Source organism: Gracilinanus agilis, chromosome 3 (genome assembly GCF_016433145.1).
Source record: "Gracilinanus agilis isolate LMUSP501 chromosome 3, AgileGrace, whole genome shotgun sequence".
NCBI lineage: Eukaryota > Metazoa > Chordata > Mammalia > Didelphimorphia > Didelphidae > Gracilinanus > Gracilinanus agilis.
The window spans coordinates 511,781,327-511,799,560 of NC_058132.1; the positions used below are offsets into that span (position 1 = coordinate 511,781,327).

Genomic DNA, 18,234 nt, shown 5'->3' on the forward strand with positions numbered 1-18,234 from the left:
AACCAGTGCATTTTGGGGAATTTTAATATATGTTGGTGGGGGGAATGACCAAATGAATACATAAAGAACTTTTTTTTTTGAGTGGCAACTTTTCAAGAAACAGAGTGCTTTCTAAGTCAGATCAACTGATTTATTTTGACATGAGCACAAATATGCATTTGGACCTGAAGTAACTCAAATAATGTTGCAGTTTTATGTATACTCTGTAAAAAAATCTTCTGATAATTTTGCTAAAATAGTAACATATTTTTCATTATAGGTAGTCTTCCAGAGGACAAAATGAGGACTTTGTTTTGTGAAGAAGCATCTTAATATCTTTAGATTATATCTGATTATATCTCTAAGTTTAGCTCTAATCAATGACTAAGTAGATGCACTTTGATGTCTTTATAGTTATGTATTTCTCTTTTTACTAATAAAATACACAAGTATCTTACTTGCCTTCTGAAGAATGACAACAAATAGGTACAATGAAATATAACAAATACCATAATGTTACAGTAATTGAAAAAAACATTCTCATATGTAGCTAAAATTGAAGGGGTTTAGAAGGAATAAAATTTTGAAAGCATTTTAGGGAAAAAAATTTTTGAAGAAAAAAGGACATAGGGACAATTAATTATATTTCACCAAGTAGTTTATTGGTTGTCTAATTTAACATTATAATTCAGTAAGTTACGCAGGTCTAAAATATTTGGCCTATCATCTGGAGATCTAAAAACCTCAATCTATAAAAGTAAAAGGATAATTAGCTTAATTGCTCTAGTTGGGATGAAAGTAGAAATTAAAAACAACTCTTTGCATTAATTAATTTTGAACTATTTCTATTATAACAAGAGCAGATTAACTTCACTGAGATGAATAAAACAAGTCAAATTGTTCTAATGAATCATAATTTTCAGACAAATGTGGTAAAGTGGTCAGGTATGAAAACAATTTGTATACAAACAGAACTGTAGGTGTGGTGCCCAATTACAAGACTGTGCAAGATACCAATTTTGCACTGCGTCACAGAAGCTGAGGCACACAGGATTAAAATACTTCATAGGAAAGAAATATAAGAATGGAGATAGAGTATGCTCATGTAAAAGTATGAGAGAAAGGGAATGCTCCTAATAAGTGAACACGATCTCTTCAAATTAGACTCTTTGGTTTCTTCTTATTGGGACAAAGCAGCTACTGGCATTGATTTAATTTGAGAAGTATGGGTTAGGAAAATGGATTGTATTTGGATTTGGGAGAAGAATAATGGAAACTGTGCCACCACATTTTGTTCTTCTAATATGTAATGGGTTTTTTAAAAGTATAATCAAATAGTTTGCTGAGTTTTCCATTGCTATGTTGATTAAAGGTTCAGGAGAGACTAAAAGGCACAGAAATATAAACAAAGTAATATATTTTTAATAGAAACCATTATTTCCCAGGGATGAAATTTACTAAAAAGTTATTTGTCAGCATTAAAATATGTACTTTGAAGGAATTTTCATTCTTGGGTCTTCTTAAGCTACAATGAGCTGAAAATTATTTTCCATCTGTGACCAGAATTATAAAATGTTTCTGACTCATTTCTAAAATTCAACTAAGATTTTATTTCAATAAGTATAGCAAAATGCATTCCAACTAGGTATTTGACAACATTTCTATAATTGACTGTGCTGGATATCTTCCCAATAATAGTTCCCTGACTTTTTATAGTTTTGGCAGAGGCAAATAAGGGGAATTAAAAAAGTATCCTAGATTGCTTCACTAATACTGGTCAATTCTTAATTCTGCTTATAGTTCCATTTTCATTCTGGCAAATAGGCAGAAGATTCAGACAGAGTATATGGAGATATATTCTTGTATAGAATAAATATAAAATCAAAGTTAAGTAGTAGGAAAAGTTAAATACTTTAAAAGTAAACTTAAAATATAAAGCTCTAGTCCGTGAAAAATATACCATGTCTGAACAAGAAACTACAATTTATTGTTTGGAGACCAAAAACCTCTGAAGTGATTAATGTCAACAGAATAAGGAAGCTGTGTTTATCCCTCTAAGCCGACTGTCCCTGAAGTTACTTCCCATTCATCAAAAAGACAGCCATAGAGATGAAACATAAATAGGATGTTGCACAGACAACCAATAAAATTATTAATATTGTATTTGCTATTGAATTTCCACTATACTGTATTGTCCTGGGAAGAAGGTAGATTTCATACCTTCTTTCTCCAATTTTTTTCAATGACTCTATATAGTCATTGTCTCCTTCCATTTGCATCACATATGGAGGAAGAGATGGATGAAAGAAGAAATAAGGCTACAAAGGCAAATATATGAAGAATCTGATAGGGGAAAAGGTCACAAAGGATTCTTACCTTGCTGAGTTCTAGGTATTTCTTAGTTTCACTGGTAACTGAGGCAGCTGGAGTTTTTTTACTCAGCATGATAGATCTGGACCATCGAACTTTGAAGGAAGGATAGGGAGATACAAGGGACCCTGTTTGTGTCAGTTTGGACTGGAACAATTGATTGATCACTATGTTTTCACTTGCTGGAAGATAAATAAGTGTACAGGGTAAGTAGAGATGTAAATATTTTATACAACCCTTAAATTTGTTTGCCAATTTATATGCCTAGGTTACTGAAAGAATCTTTGAGGCAGCTTCACCTCAAATTTTCCGTGTCAACTGTTGCCTTAGTCTATGATTTTTCATTTCCCTAATACAGATGCATATCCTGATGATCCTTGTTCAAAGCATTCAGTCCTGTTCATGCTCTGAGACTTTTACAGAAAATCTGTAGGAAGCTCCTACCCATCTCATAAAGCCTTCATCTAATTATCAAGCTCCATTCCGGAAGCTGATATTGTTTTCCAGGTTGGGCCCCTCGACTAAGTCCTATTCTTTTATAGCTTAGACCAGTGATGGGCAAACTTTTTAAAGAGGGGGCCAAAGGAAAGGAAATGTTCATGTCAGTCTGTTTCTAAGGCAACTCTTTTGAAGTTTCATTGTATTGTGTCCTACTCATTGTAATCGTCAAATTAGGAATAAGGTCATGCAGCCAGATAGAATATTTCAGGGGGCCGTAGTTTGCCCATCATTGGCCTAGACTCTTGGACTTAGGTTCCTGATCCCTGCTTGGATTCTTGGATTCTGGGCTAGGAACTTTAGCTAGACTAAAGAATGTCTACTTATTTCTTCTAATCTTATGTGACATCATTATATTTGATCACCAGGCCACCTAATATAGTATCTGCCAATAATTATTCTTTCTAGCTAAATCTTAATCCTATTGTCTTTTGTTTAGCCTATCTTGTCATTCGAGAAAAATTATATTATCTCTGTTTGGTCCACTGATTTCCAAAGTTAGTTATAGGTAAAGAGAAGTGACTCTTTTCTGTAGTAGTGGCAACAAAAATATTCTTTCAGAAAATGCCTAGTGCCTACCCCACCCTCTTTTTTTTTTTTTTTTTTTTAACAAAAAGAGTTAAGGCAAGTACATCTTTCTAGCTCTGTGACCAACCACATCCCTGCTTCTAAAATGACTTAGAATGTGAATGAATGGTTGTTTATTTTATTTACAAGCTTGAGCATGTTATTTATGTATATGTTTTCAACAGGAGAACAATTTAATCTCTTATTTTAAGGTGGGGATTTAGTGATCCTTCATGGGTGCAAATCAGTGCAACCATAACTTTAAAGTTCCTCTACTTTCTAGTTTTAGAGAAAGACAGCACAGAGCTAACACAAATGAATATGATTAGACTATGTGATTGAAACAAATCAAAATAACGAACTATTTTATCTTTTAACCTATAGTGTAACTGAATAAAAGGATTAATTCTATATATAGCAATTAAACTTTGTTGGCCAGGTCCCTAGGTAGGACAATGTAAACAGAAGATGAAAAGTATATGAATCAGTTCTCAAATTAAAAAATAAAATAAGTTTATACAAATATTAAAAAGGGGAAAAAGTTTCTGCATTGGGAGTCACTGGGATCTGAATATGGAAGATTTGGTTTTAAATCATTATTCTATCACTTATTTCCTGTGTAGATATATTATTTTACCTCTTTAAGCCTCAATTTCACAATGTACAAAATGACAGAACTGAACAAGATGGCCTTAAAGGCTCTGTCAACAATAAATCTATGGCCATTCAAAAAAGTTCGGAATCATGCAATTGGCTGATTCTACACTTCCTCTATGAAACATCATCAATTCTGCATAAAGACCATAGAGTCATAGATTAGAGTTGAAAATGATTCCAGAGACCCAATAGTCCAACTCCCTCATTTATAGAGGAGCAAATAATGGCCCAAAGGGATTACAATAATAAAAATGGCTTTGAACCTAGATATGACTCCAAATTTCAGCGTTTTTTGTTTGTTTGTTTGTTTGTTTTTTCTACTTGGTGTAGTTCAAGAAAGGGCCAACAAATACATAGAGCTAAAAAGTTCTATCATCATGTTGCCTCAGGAATTTATCCTCCACACTGACAAAAAATATTATGGGTCAGAAAATAAGGCATCTTTTATTAGTGTTGAAGAGGACATTTGGTATGACACTATTTGCTAAGTGTTACCGAAACTAAGAAAAGTAAGAGTAGGCCCTGTTATCCAAAGGCTTACAGACTAATAAAGTTAAATGTTTAGTGCCTTGATCACCCTTTTGTATAGATTATTTAATCAAAATTCTAGCTGCCATGTTTTCTATCAGAATAAAAATCATTATTATGTTCACCAATATGTCAATTTACAAAGCAGTTCTTTACCAGTATATTAGTGTTATCTATCTCTGTCTGTGAACTGTTATTGGGAAAGGATTATATCTCTGTGATTGTCCATGTTCAGATCTTAATAAAGGGTCTCCCACAATTATGTTTATTGATTTTGATATAACATGTTTATCGTAAAATATTATCCTTTATGCATGAAATTAATCTACTTCTATGATATAAATATATCTTCATATATGAAGTTAAATGTAAATGATAATCTATAAAAAAGAGTATGCTTTATATTTTCAGAAGTAGCAATGACTTTGTGTTTATCTGCCCATATACTCTCAAAAGTATCCCTTGCGACTAAATGCAAACATTGGAAAGAAAGCTGCCCATGATTAAGGGGACTGCCTATGGCTACAAATCACAGAAAAGTTAATTAGACCATCAATATGGAGAAGGAACTTGTAATCTTGGCCTTATTAATATCCTACTTTATCCAATGGAATTATCTGGCAGCTGACTCAAGTGGCATTTTACCTAATTACGCCCACTCATATTGAATTATTCAATACAATTCAACTCATCAGAACTCACATTTTATAAAAGTGTGTCTGTACCCATGGCCCAACAGGAAGGGCTGCTGAATCAGGAAGAGGCATGATGAACCTGGTTCCTAGCCATACTAGCACATTAGAACCAGTCAGGGGAATGGAATGTTACAATAAAAAGGCTGAAGCTTTGGGGATTCATGTTGAGTCAGGGAGAGAATCGGCGCCCTGATGTCTTCTGCACTTTAGCTTCCTGATCAGGTACTGACATTCTGGTTCAGTCTTCCCTCTAATAATCTGTTTCCATTTACCTCAGCTCCTTAAATATTAGCATTCTAAGGATGCCTTATAACAAACTTGGACTGGGCTTTTTTCACTCTACTTTCATAAGACTAATTGGGAACTACTCTGTCCTTTTCCTTCATGGATGCATAATCTAGAAAGGACAGATGGCATATATTCCAAATTACATGAAATAAAACAGGATAAGTGGATAAAGAGACTAAACCACAAGTTATAAGAGCGCTTAGAGAGGAAGGAATATGGGAGACTATAGAATAAGAACATATTTGAGTTTTATTCTAAAGTATGGCCAAGTCTTGAGATGTCGGATAAAAGAACAAAGGAGAAGGAAGGAAAGGTTCAGACCATGATTCAGATCAGGCATCAGGGTAGAATTTCAATAGCAGAAATGGCAAACAGGATATACTAGCCATTGGGAGAGGTGGACACATCAATAAACAAGTGAGAAATCCTGGAATAGCTACTAGTGTAGTCTACCTGAAGTAGAGAATCTGAGGAGCCAGCCATCAATCAATTAGAACTTACTAAACACTTACTCTGTACCAGAAAATCCTTTGAGATAAGGCAGGAAAGGTAGGATTCCAGGTTGTATGAAATGATGGTCTAAACTATTCAAAAGGGTCCATTAACAAGTTTTTAGAGTAGCAAAGACCTCTTTCCTTGTTAAAATTATATTTGTTCAACATTTGCTTACATGACAAAGCCTAAAAAGCTGAGGATGTTGTTTTTCCCTTCTTTCCATTTATTCCAAAGGATTAAGAGCTAATTTACAATAAAAAGAATGTTTTCTTGTTCCTTCTTAACACTTCATTGTAAGTTCATAGAAAAGAATGACTACAAATATTGGACTCTATTAAGATAAGTGGAATTTCATTTTCACTGGAGATTATACTTCTCTACTGAAATTACTTTCTATAGTCCTAAGAACACAATGATAAAAAAAAAATCATTCCAATTCTCTGAAAAACAATGCCTTCAATATATATTTTACACATTAGTTCTTCATAAAAGATTATTGCCAAAAGAAAAGAATATTATAAAAGAAAGTTCAAACAAATGAGAACTTGAAGATCTCTAAAGTGATAATCAATAAGAATATATTCTGGGATCAATTCTTTCATTTCTTTCATAGTATTCTTTATAACAATGGGTTCATATTTTTGTCAATAGCCCCAGCTTTTAAAATACAGCAATGACTATATTATCTGCCACAGAAAATATCACAGCAATTTATAAGGGCCAACCTATTGTTTCTGTAGTGTTGAATCTAAAAGCTAATTAGGCCTCCCTTTGCCTCCTTCCACAATACCTTGTAAGTGTCCTATATATTAAAAGGAGTTTTAAAGGAGTTTTAACTAAATTGTGAGAGCTGACCATAATATCTTCCCATAAAGAAAAAACAGCACCTTCTCACTTCATAAACAAGAAGACGAAAATGGTCTTTTCAAATTTAATTTAGCTAATTGAAAAAGTTATTAGAAAAACATGAATCACTGTAGAATGCCCATTAATGAAAGCATTACTAACTGGAGAGAGCTACACTCAAGATATATTCACACACGGGTGCAAGAATATGAAATGATAGAATCCTTCCACTCAGTGAGGCTTGCTACTAAGTAACTAAAAAATATGTAAGACTAAAACGCCATTCCAATCTACACTCCAGAGTCATCTTAAGTAATGAAATTCATCCTGCTGCAGCCTAAATAACTTGGGAAGCCTGATTCATCTTCATTAGTCTTTACAGAAAAGCTTTTTTATATTCATACCACTAATGTTATATAAAGGTGTTTTACATTTCTATCTGCTAAAAGCTTAGTTAAATTATGGTTTCTACAGGACTTCAAATTAAATTGTAACCAATGTATAGTGCTCCAAGAGCCAGGCCATTATTATTCAGGGCATTAAAATGCAAACTATGTTTCAATTATTCTTTGGTTGGTGGCATATTTTATAAAACTGTGTTCAGGGTTAGGGAAATAAGAAATGACGGCATTTTTAACAGTATTTTTAAAAGCCTTACTTTTCATTACAAATAGGAGACTTTGTGAAAGGGAGTCTTTATTTTTTTCAATTGCTCCAACGGCTTCATAAGTTACCTGTAATGAAAGAAAGTGGTATAATTACTAATGATTAAACATGACTGCGAAGATTATTTTCTTTAAAGAATAACTTGACTTTGCTGAAGTTTTAAATTATTCACAAAAAGAAAACATCTATAAGTTGGAGAGTTCACAATGAAATCAGGTTCAAAGTTTCATCATTTCAGTCTCATTTTACAATTCCTTCACATTTAGACAAGGCTCTCTTTTTGCATTTTAAGTTGAAAAACCTTATTTGGATTCATGAGCTGAAGTGCTAATGGTAATGATTCCTAGCTAGGTAGTCTTTTTCATGCAGGAGGACCAAAAACTCCTTGGAAAATTGTATCAAAAATTAAAGTTTGCCTATATCTATAAACAAAAAGGTCCCAATTGCAATGGAAATTCTAAAATAATTTAAGTACATTTCCAGAGTATCCAAACATGATCATTCCTTTAATTCTTTGGAGTGAAATAAATATATTAGAAATTCCATTATGGGCTCTATGAATTTTAGATCAACTAGATATAGCTGATATTCAGAAGCTGTCCTTTGATTTGCCCTAGCTTTAAATGTTCTCTTTTTCTTTAGGTGCCTTACAGAACTTTGTATGTCCAATTACTCAGTCTAGTGAGTATTTTAATGATTAGTATCTTATATCTCCTCTTAGATTTTGTGGTTTAGAACTCCTCCTGGCATATAACTCTTCTTAGATTATGTGCTCTCCCCAAATAAAGGAAACATTTATTATTCCTATCAATATGGTATAGTGGAAAAATAATAATAACAGCAATGACAACAACTATAGCAACAATAGCACATAAAATCTTAGAATCAAAGGCCAAGATTTAGTCCTGCTTACATCAGCAAGAGCTGCTTCTGATGAAGCTAAAAGTAGCATATCTCTGATATCCAGAATGGGAGATAATTTTAAAGGTATCAATGTCTGGCTTTAAAATGGATATTTTTATGTTTTTTTTGTATGTGTGGAATTTGAGGGGAGGATATTTCAAATTTAAAAAAATTAAGTAAACCTGTGAGGGTCAAATTCTTCATCATGCTCTTGTTTTCTATGACTATAGTCAGTTTCACTGATTGCCCCCATTCTTGGAATGCTCTCCCTCCTTATCTCTGCCTTTTTGCTACACTAGATTCCTTCAAGTACAACCCAATATATCGCCTTCTACAAGTGAATCTCCCTCAGTTTGAGTTCTTTCTGTTTGTTACTTCCTGTGTGGCTTTTATCCTTCTTTGTATCTCTCTAGTGGCTGGCACATAATAAGTGCTTAATAAATATTTATCAAATGATCTATTTAACTATACCTTTTAATAAATCAGCATTTTTCATAATTCTCTATTAAGGTTTAAATGTAAATGCCATTATCATCACATACTGAGAAAAACTATTATATAAATAGTGTTTCCATCCATACTCTCATAAGTCTTTTGGAGGAGGTCAATATAGTTCTTTCACTTAAATGTTCAAAATAACTTCAAAAGGAAATAATATGCACACACACACACATACAATTATAGAGACATATGACATGTTCATGTTATAGGTATAATAAATGAATATATATCCATTGTTTTATTTGTGCATATTAATGCCTCATTATTAGCAAATTCTATATTTTGTGCATTTAAATGGCAGGACCCAAAGCATTATATTCTTTTTTGATTGTTGGTGTGATCAATACCACATATTTGCCATATAAATGCTAGTTTAGAATTGATGGTCAGAGAATAAGAGAGAGTCAAAGTAGCTTATCTGGAAATTCACTGACATAGTAGAAGAAGCATTGTTTAGGGGAAAGAGTTCTGGATTTGGAGCTAGAAGACTTGATTTAAATCCCAGCTCTATTTTTATTTCTATTTTATTTCATCTTTCCTACTGTGTGACCTTGAGAAATTAATTTTGCCAATTATATTGGCTAAAAATAAGGATCTGGAACATTTGGTGAGTAAGGTAATTTTCAGATCTAAATGGAAAGTCCTATGTTTTTTTAGAGTTAGCTTACTGAGACATGAATAACAAATACATTCTTACCCTACATTGGCAGAACAAAGCCAGGGTATTTGATATATATATTTTTTAAACCCTTACCTTCCGTCTTGGAGCCAATACAGAGTATTGGCTCCAAGCAGAAGAGTGGTAAAGATAGGCAATGGGGGTCAAGTGACTTGCCCAGGGTCACACAGCTGGGAAGTGTCTGAGGCTGGATTTGAACTTAGGACCTCCCGTCTCTAGGCCTGACTCTTAATCCACTGAGCTACCCAGTGTCCCCTAGGGTATTTGATATTTATTCATCATTGCTCACATAACAAAAACTAGGGAGAATATGATTGTTGAATGGCTTTGAATGAGTTATTTTACTATGTTGGCCTTCATTTTCCTCACTGAAAAATTATAAGACTTGGACTAGATGTTCTCTGAGGATCTTTCCAGGATGGTATTATAGGCAATATTTTCCTTCTACACTATGTGTACATTCTCCATGTTAAAAATAATTTACTTTAAATTTAAAAATTCAAAGCAAATGCAATAAATTAACCAGGATGGTGCAGGAGAGCAAATAGTTTTAACTGTCATTGCAGCATAATTAATGTAATTGTGTAATTAATATAATTACATCACATAGTTGTGCATATGTAATTAAAGACTCTTATTGCTGATTTGTGAAATTAATTATGTCCATTATGTTTTCAAAGCATATGACATTATATCTTATAAAATGACAATATACACCTGTTTCCAAATAATCTCATCAATTATATTTTTAACAGGATGCTATTACATATTTTCATGAATAATTCTTAGCATAAATTATTCTCTCATATCACAGATGTCACAAAAAGCATAAAGCAATTAGCATAGGTGAAGTTTAGTATGCTAGCATTGGTGTCAATATCAGATACTATGTTGATTTTTAATTTTACATTGAAAAATATCATTTTTGATACTAAAGTAGCATGGCAATAAAATTCCGATTAGAGATTATTTTTAGAAAAAATATCCTTTTCTTGTTGATAAGAACAGGAACAAAATTATCTTGATCCAGACTTCTGATTTCATAGATTGTAAGATTTCTCAGTATGGGACAATCCTTCCATCATTGTGAATTGACTTTTGTTATATATAGTCTTAAAAAGTTGTGTAGCTCTCTAAATGGTTAAGGAACTTGTCAATAGTCACACAAAAAGTATGTGATAGAGGCAAGAGTCAAGCCCAGGTTTTCCTGTCACTATTGCCAGTTCCATCCACTATGCTACACTATCTCTCAGTACCAAGATAAAATGGGAGCACAAAAGGAAAAGTAGCTAAGTTAGTATTGCAACTTTCAGTATACTTAAATGACACAATAATATATCCTAAACATAAAAGTCCTTTAGTACACAAAAATTATTTACTCCACACAGATGCTCAAGTAAGTAAGCATTGATTAAGCACGTGCTAAGATCATTGCAATTATTCTTAATTTCTAGAATAACTGATTTGATAAAAGTTCCTGACTTGGGACTGAACTCTCCTGATTTATGACCCTAAAATGTCTAGGATGAAACATATTTTTAAGTTTCATTGAATAATATTCATGTATGTAAAATTCAAGTTTTTAAGACTTCAAAAGACATATGCTTTGTGTGTGTATTCCCATGGGAAATTCTAATCAAATTCTTTTTTGGACTACTTTAGATAAGAGAAAACAAAATCTTTTAGCACTTTTTGGAACCCATAGGTAAAACTGTGATGAGAAAGATTAAAGACTACAATGCAGTCTAGTGAGTTAGGTTGGTTGTTTGTCTAATGTACATTTGTTTCTTTGAGCAGAAACCTAGACTTAGATTTCTTTGTTATTAAAACCTCCTAGTAATGTTATCAATGAAGATCATCACCTTATACACAACTTATAACTGTAGAGAGAAGCCTGCAGCACTGAGTGGTTTAAATGATTTGCCCAGGTCATATAACTAGTATGTGTCGGAGGGAATAGTTGTAATGTTGTGGGTTTCCTAAAATATCATCTAGTAGATAAGTGCTCAAAGGACACAAACAGATAAAAAATACAACAATAAACTACAAATGACCTTATGAAAGCATGTTTCAAGTAATAGTTGGAAAAATGCAAATTAAAATACCCCTGGAGTTTTTACTTCACATCCTGAAAATCAGCAGGGATGATAAAAATGGAAACAATCAGTGCTAGCAGAGAGAGAGCTGGACACATAAACACACAGTTGGTAGAAAATCCTAACATTTTGGATATCAATTTGGAACTACACAAAAAACGACTAAATTCTTCCTATGCTTGAGGCAGCGATCTTACTACTGAACTTATACATAGATGGCAAAGACAGAAAAGTCTAATTTATAGGAAAATATTCATAGTAGCAGTTTTTGTAGAAGTAAAGATCTGGAAGCAAAATGAGTGCCTATTAATTAGACAATGTCTGAAAAAATTATGGTATATGAGTACAATGGAATATTATTGTGCATTAAGACAAAACAAATATGAGAAATTCAGAAGAAACACAGAAAGACAAATACTGCAATTCTGATCAAAATAAGTATAACCAAAAGAACACCACAATAGCAACACCATTTTAAATGAAAAGATTACAAACAGGAAATTCAGATCATGAGCAAATGAAAAAACAATAATAAACAAGAATATTTGATAGAGAAGTAAACTGTATATACAGTGGCACGAAGTTTCATAGTGAAGAGCATTGTTTTACTGTTTTTCTTTGTTTCAAAGACAAATTGAATGTAAATGGTTAATGAGGTATTTTCAAAAATGTTTCAGAAGTTAAAAACAAAAGGCATCTAAAAACTTATTTTTAAAAATAAAGAGAAAATTAAACATGGATATTTTAGTTTAAATAACCATAGGCCTGAATTTTTTTATTAAACTGTGCAAAAGAATGTTCATCTTATTTCTAGAAGAGACCAATTAGCATTCATAAGAAGTTGCTAAACACCTGGTAGCTTTAAAAGAATTGCTATATATTTTTCTGATCTAGTTTTGCAACAAACTTAGGAATATTAAGGAAATATTTCAGTAGGATGAATCTGTAAGATAAATCCATGCACACTTATGGGGAAGTGAAGTTTAGTGAAAAGAAAGTTGGATATAGAGTCAGAAAAGGCATGAGTTTCAGTTTGGCACTTAGCCGGATGACCATAAACTAACCACTTAAGCTTCCTCTTTTATAAAAATGGGAATAATAACAATTATAAAATCCAACTCACAGTGTTGTTACAAAGACTGAATGACACAATGCATGCAAATTGCTCTGTAATCTACTGTCACTTTTTTAACTTTAGCAATATTCAAGATGTTCTAGTTTCAAAAAAGCTCTTATTATTTTGTTTAAAATTGATTGCAATGAAATAAATTACAGTGCATGAAGCAATCAGGGTCATATGAATAAATTCCAATTTTAAAAATGAAAACTTTTCTTCCAGCAAACTCTAATCCCTGAAAAAAAATCAATGGACATTTTAAGCAAAAAAACCCAAAAAAACAAAAAATAAAAAACCGGGCAATTCAAAATATTTGTGTAAGGTCTTCAAGCAAATTACTATTTGGAAATGAAGATATTGTATGGATGTAGTTCAGTAGCATCACTATCCTACCACTGAGAAATGGGAAGCCACAACTACACTTTGATGAAAGAAACCCACAATTACCACTTTAAGTGAATTTTGCAATGATGCTTACTGTCTATTGGCTTGATATATCCATCGTCTGTGTAGCCATTCAATACTGAGTAGATACTGATAGAAATATGGTAATGTAAGATATCAGTTTAATGTATTGACCAAATTTAATTTGGATCTACAATTTTTTCCTGAGGAAGAGTCCCTAAAAGGTAAGAGTAACAGCTCACATGTATATGTTTCTTAATAAAATGGGGGGAAAAAGTGCTTCCTTTTCAACTTCATGAGGTAATTTATTGGGACAAAGCTATTACCTCAATTAGTGTCATTTTATATATTCTATTATCTTTTTTATTTATAAGATATCCAAATCTACATTTCCAAACTCCTTTTTTCTCTTCTCTAGTCTCACATTTCCAGCTTCCTGGGAGAACTTAGATATTCTTCCATGATCAAAAGCAAACTAACTATTGGTTCCACCTAAACCCACCCCTCCCCTCCATGCTTCCCTTTGGCTATTGACATTTTTCCTTTGACTCTTTCTTCTCTTCTAATACCTCCTAGCTTCATCCAATCAGCTATGTCTCTTCTATGAACATAATATTTTCGGCTTCAATTTTTAGTCTCTTAATACCAGATATTGCTTACTTCCAGCCTAAATTGGCATCATGTCTCTCTACCTCCATTGCTTAACATTTCAGTTCATCCTTCACACAATCACCTAACTAATCTTCCTAATGTACAAAATAGAGCTATACTTCTTTCCTAAGCAAAAATATTCAGTGACTCCACATTATAAATTCTTTAGCCTGTCATTTAAAGTCTTCTAACATCCAGTTCTGACTTTCTAGTCCTTTTTCCTTTACTTTCCTACTTCATGGAATCTATGTTCCAACCAAACTAGACTAGCTATTCTTCAATCCATTTTACTCCCTGTATTCAAAAAAAAGTCTGTCTCTTACTGAGGCTGCATACAATCCCTATACCTACCCTGGCAACTATGACATGAGCACAGGAGCCCCAAAGCAGGACCTGGTCCATCAATACCAATATGAGCAGCAGATCTACCATGTGATTGCAGAAAAGATTAAGAGCTTTATCCAGTATTTCCATAAAATCGTCTCCAACCTTATCAACCAGAAAGTTTATGAGCTCCAGGAAAGTCAGGTGTCCAAAAGATCTATGAGATCCAGAACATATGAGAACCAGCTGGACCAAACTGACCAAAAAGTGCATCAAGAATAACCCCTGGCCAGAATTAGAGGCTATCACCTACAAGTTGGCAACCATGCCATCTTCCTGATTCTATATGAAGAGCTTTATTAGAGACATATTTATGCCAAAGTCAGAGATGGGCCTTCCTTGGAAGAAAGGTTTGAATCCCATCATAACTATATTCTCAGTGCTGAGGGTTTGGCTCCCTTTGAGCTGCCCAAACATTGGCTATGGGATATCAGATATCATTGATGCATTCATCTACCAGTTTCAATCATGTAGTCAATACTGATGTGAGACAGCTAAAATATTGGAAGAGGGCATTGACAGTCTTTGTTCCAACACCAAGATCTGGAATGTCCACAGCATTCTCAATGTGTTTCATTTCCTAGTAGACAAATTCAGCATCAACAGGTAGCTAGAGGTCTACAAAAGTGGAGGTGGTCCTGAGAGTGTGACTAGGGAGTATGACTGGTACTCCCTCTACAAGATGCTTAGCTGCTAGTCTATATTCTCTTTTGGAAGATTACTACCTGGCTATCAAAGCGCTAGAGAAAATGTAGTTCAGCAAGAAAAGCATGAATTCCCAGGTGCCTGAGTATGAAGTCGCCACCTATTTACTACATGGGGTTTGCCTTCTTGATGATGTTTTGTACCAGAATGTCATCTATCTCTTTGCTAACATCCACACATCAAGAGGACCAATAGAATATTTTAGAGGGCAAAGTACAAGTGTGAGATAATCAACAAGCAGAATGAGCAAATGCATGCCTTGCTGGCTATCATACTAACCATGTACTCCAGGCACATTGAGGAAGGAAATCATACTCCAGTAGCTGCCAGAATAGTACTTGACAAGATGCTACACATGTAGAAGGAGGACCCCCAAGGAACACTTCAGCTACTCCTGCTCCAAGCTCCTGCCACCTATTTTGGGCAACATGCACTCCAGCCACCATAAGGATCAGCAACTTTCTGCAGCAGCAGATGCAGCAGTAGGTCCAGCTACCCACTGCCAGAAGCTTCCTGAAATTCTATACTATCATGCTTGAGGCCAAGCTGTCCAGCTTCAAGGTCTTCACTGGGCAGGAGTTCAGCATCCAGATGTTGATCTTCAAGCATAAGATAAAGAACCAAGTGTGAATGAGGGGACTCAACACTCTAGTTGGCCTCTGAGGTAGACTTCTACATCAGCAAGATAAGATCAGAGGTGTTGGGGGTAGAACTAGACAAGCTCTAAGGTCCCTGTTGGTTCCAAATTCAAATGATTAACTTGTGGGCTGGCTGGCTGGCCCTTTGAGGTGGGAAGAAAAAGGCTACTAGATGTTAGGGTAGCGGGGCAACTCAATGTGTAGTGATACCTTCAGGTGGGCCTCCTGGAGATTTCTCCTGAATGGTCCCCGAGTGCCATTTGAAGTAGTTCCTGTGATAGAGGCAGTATGTTCAGAGCACAGGAGGGGGCTGAACCATCCATTGCCCCCTGCTCCAGTCAAGTCATATCTGGACAGTTGTAGCCACTTCTGGGTTGTTGCTTTTCCATGACTTGACCTTGATGACTTGAGATTGACAAGAATGGGGAAAGGACTATGGTTTGGGTTGCTTGAGGGTCATTTGGGAGAAAGGAGGAGGAATATCTAACAACAGAGAAGAGAGAGTGGTGCCCTCAGGTACTTTCAGTCTTTGAATGGCTTCCTTTGGAAGAGGGTTAGCCTTGTTCTGGACCAGTGGATAGGCTGCACAAAATGGCTGGTTTCAGCTTGATTAAAAGAAAGAACCTTGGGGGCGGGGGGGGGGGGGGGAGCAGTCCTAGAGAAGGGAGGTCCTGAGTTTAAATGAAACCTCAGAGATTTCCTAGCTGTGGGACCCTGCAAGTCACTTAACCCCCATTACCTAGCCCTTACCACTCTTTTGTCATAGAATTGATATTGATTCTAAGATGGAAAGTAAGGGTTAAAAAAATTTTTTTTTGAGGAAGAACCAGTACATAAAGTGGCCCCAAATGAATGATTGACCTCCGAGGCCATCACTGCCCCACCCCTGGAAGACTTTTTTTCCTGTCCAAGGCTAGAAGCTTCAGGGAGAAGGGCTCCTCTTGCGGGACCTTTCTACTCACCTATAGATTAACTCGAACATTTTTCTTAGACCCCTTCCTCTTCTACCTCTGACATTCTATGATTCTGTAAAAAGACTAGACTGTACGTGGCAATGACCCTATATCATCGATGTTACAAGAATCAGATGGATCAGTTGCTTTTGCAAAATGAGAAAGGTGAAACTTGACTGCTGAGTCTCATTTAATTGTGAGAATGACGCCGATTCAAGAGGAAGCTGTTCTCTGGCTTAAGGGCAAAGAACCTTCCTCCGCTTAGGGCCAGGGAGTCGCTGGGATCCACTGGACTAAATATCACAAGCACCAACTTTTATCTGGGATGCCTTTGGCACATCTCAGGCAATAGCCTCAAGAACCCAGGAGCAAGGTCTCTCCATCCAATCACTAGGGCTGCCTAGCTTCCACACCGAGATGTGCAGCCTCTAGGACCAATCAGAATCTGCCATTTCAGAAAGGCGGAAACCAATGAGGCAAAGGCTAGGTGTAGGACTGTGGTTTGGCGGTAGAAATCCGACAGGCTGCTTCATGGTCCAATCATATAGAAAGGCAGTTCACTCAATCAAGAACCAATGAAATCTCTCTGCTTGAGACTCACCACACCCCCTTGTGAGTAGGATATTATTATACTTGCACCTCAGCCAGTCAGTATAAGGTTCCTGCAACCACTCACTAAAGGGATCAAGGTAGAAAAAAAATGTTTTTAAGTGGAATGGTATTCTTTCAATAAAATATGTCTGAAAAAATAGTCTAACTCAAGATATGCATTACTAAAAGTAATCAAACTTTTTCTATGTGATAGCGAGGGGCCATACCTCACTTCTAAATACCATCTTTGTTTAAGCTGTCCAATATGCTTGTAATTCCAACGTTAAAGTTGCATTTCTAAAGAACATTATTTAAGAATTGACCCTTATTAAAATGGAGATTTCTCTGGGCAAGTTAACACATTATGTATTTGTCATATTTTTTCCTCTAAAATGACAGGTGAGGTGACATACTATAGAATAAGAAATAGAAATGGAATATTATAAAAGGGCATATAATGGCACAATATAATAATAATAATAATAATAATAATAGTATACAGTAGTGTCACAGAGAAGTTAGAAATGGATTGTTGCACATCCATGGGAATGCCTGGACCTCTATGGACTCAGTAAGTGTCTCAGATCTGGGCTGGTGTGAAATGGAAGACCAAGTCTGGGAGGAGACACTGGACAATAATACTCAAGAGAACTATTTCTTTGGACTGTCTATGATCCTGAGCCAGGGCCTGAGAAAATTCTGGAGTAGTAGGAAGAAAAGAGGGTAGATTAAGGATTGGAAGGCACTATTCAGGCTTATTTCTGTTCAACTGCTCAGATCCCAACACATTCGCTACATCTACCTTCTGTTTCTTCTTTGGATATTCTTTATTAGGAAAATAGAAATAAAGGCAGAAGCTAAATAATGAAAAACATGGGAAATTATAGTTTCATTCTTCTTGTTTATCTATCTTAAATCCCATAATTTTTTTTCTCTTGGGAATTTAGGTGACATTTATTTTTGTTATGATAGTGTCTCCTATGTATATGTATATAAAAGATATATATATATATATATATATA

At 34.7% G+C, this 18,234-nt stretch overlaps 1 protein-coding gene and 1 pseudogene across 1 annotated transcript in view; one reads left to right on the forward strand and one right to left on the reverse strand.

The window, feature by feature from the left end:
- Positions 1 to 18,234, reverse strand: part of MYO16 (myosin XVI) — a 719,254-nt gene that overhangs the window by 227,299 nt on the left and 473,721 nt on the right. The window contains exons 22-23 of the mRNA XM_044669338.1: positions 7,582 to 7,657; positions 2,356 to 2,531 (exon numbers count right to left, since the gene is read on the reverse strand). Coding sequence (XP_044525273.1) covers positions 2,356 to 2,531; positions 7,582 to 7,657 — 252 coding nt within the window. The remainder of the gene's footprint in view (positions 1 to 2,355; positions 2,532 to 7,581; positions 7,658 to 18,234) is intronic.
- On the forward strand, positions 13,586 to 15,391 carry LOC123239179 (annotated as a pseudogene).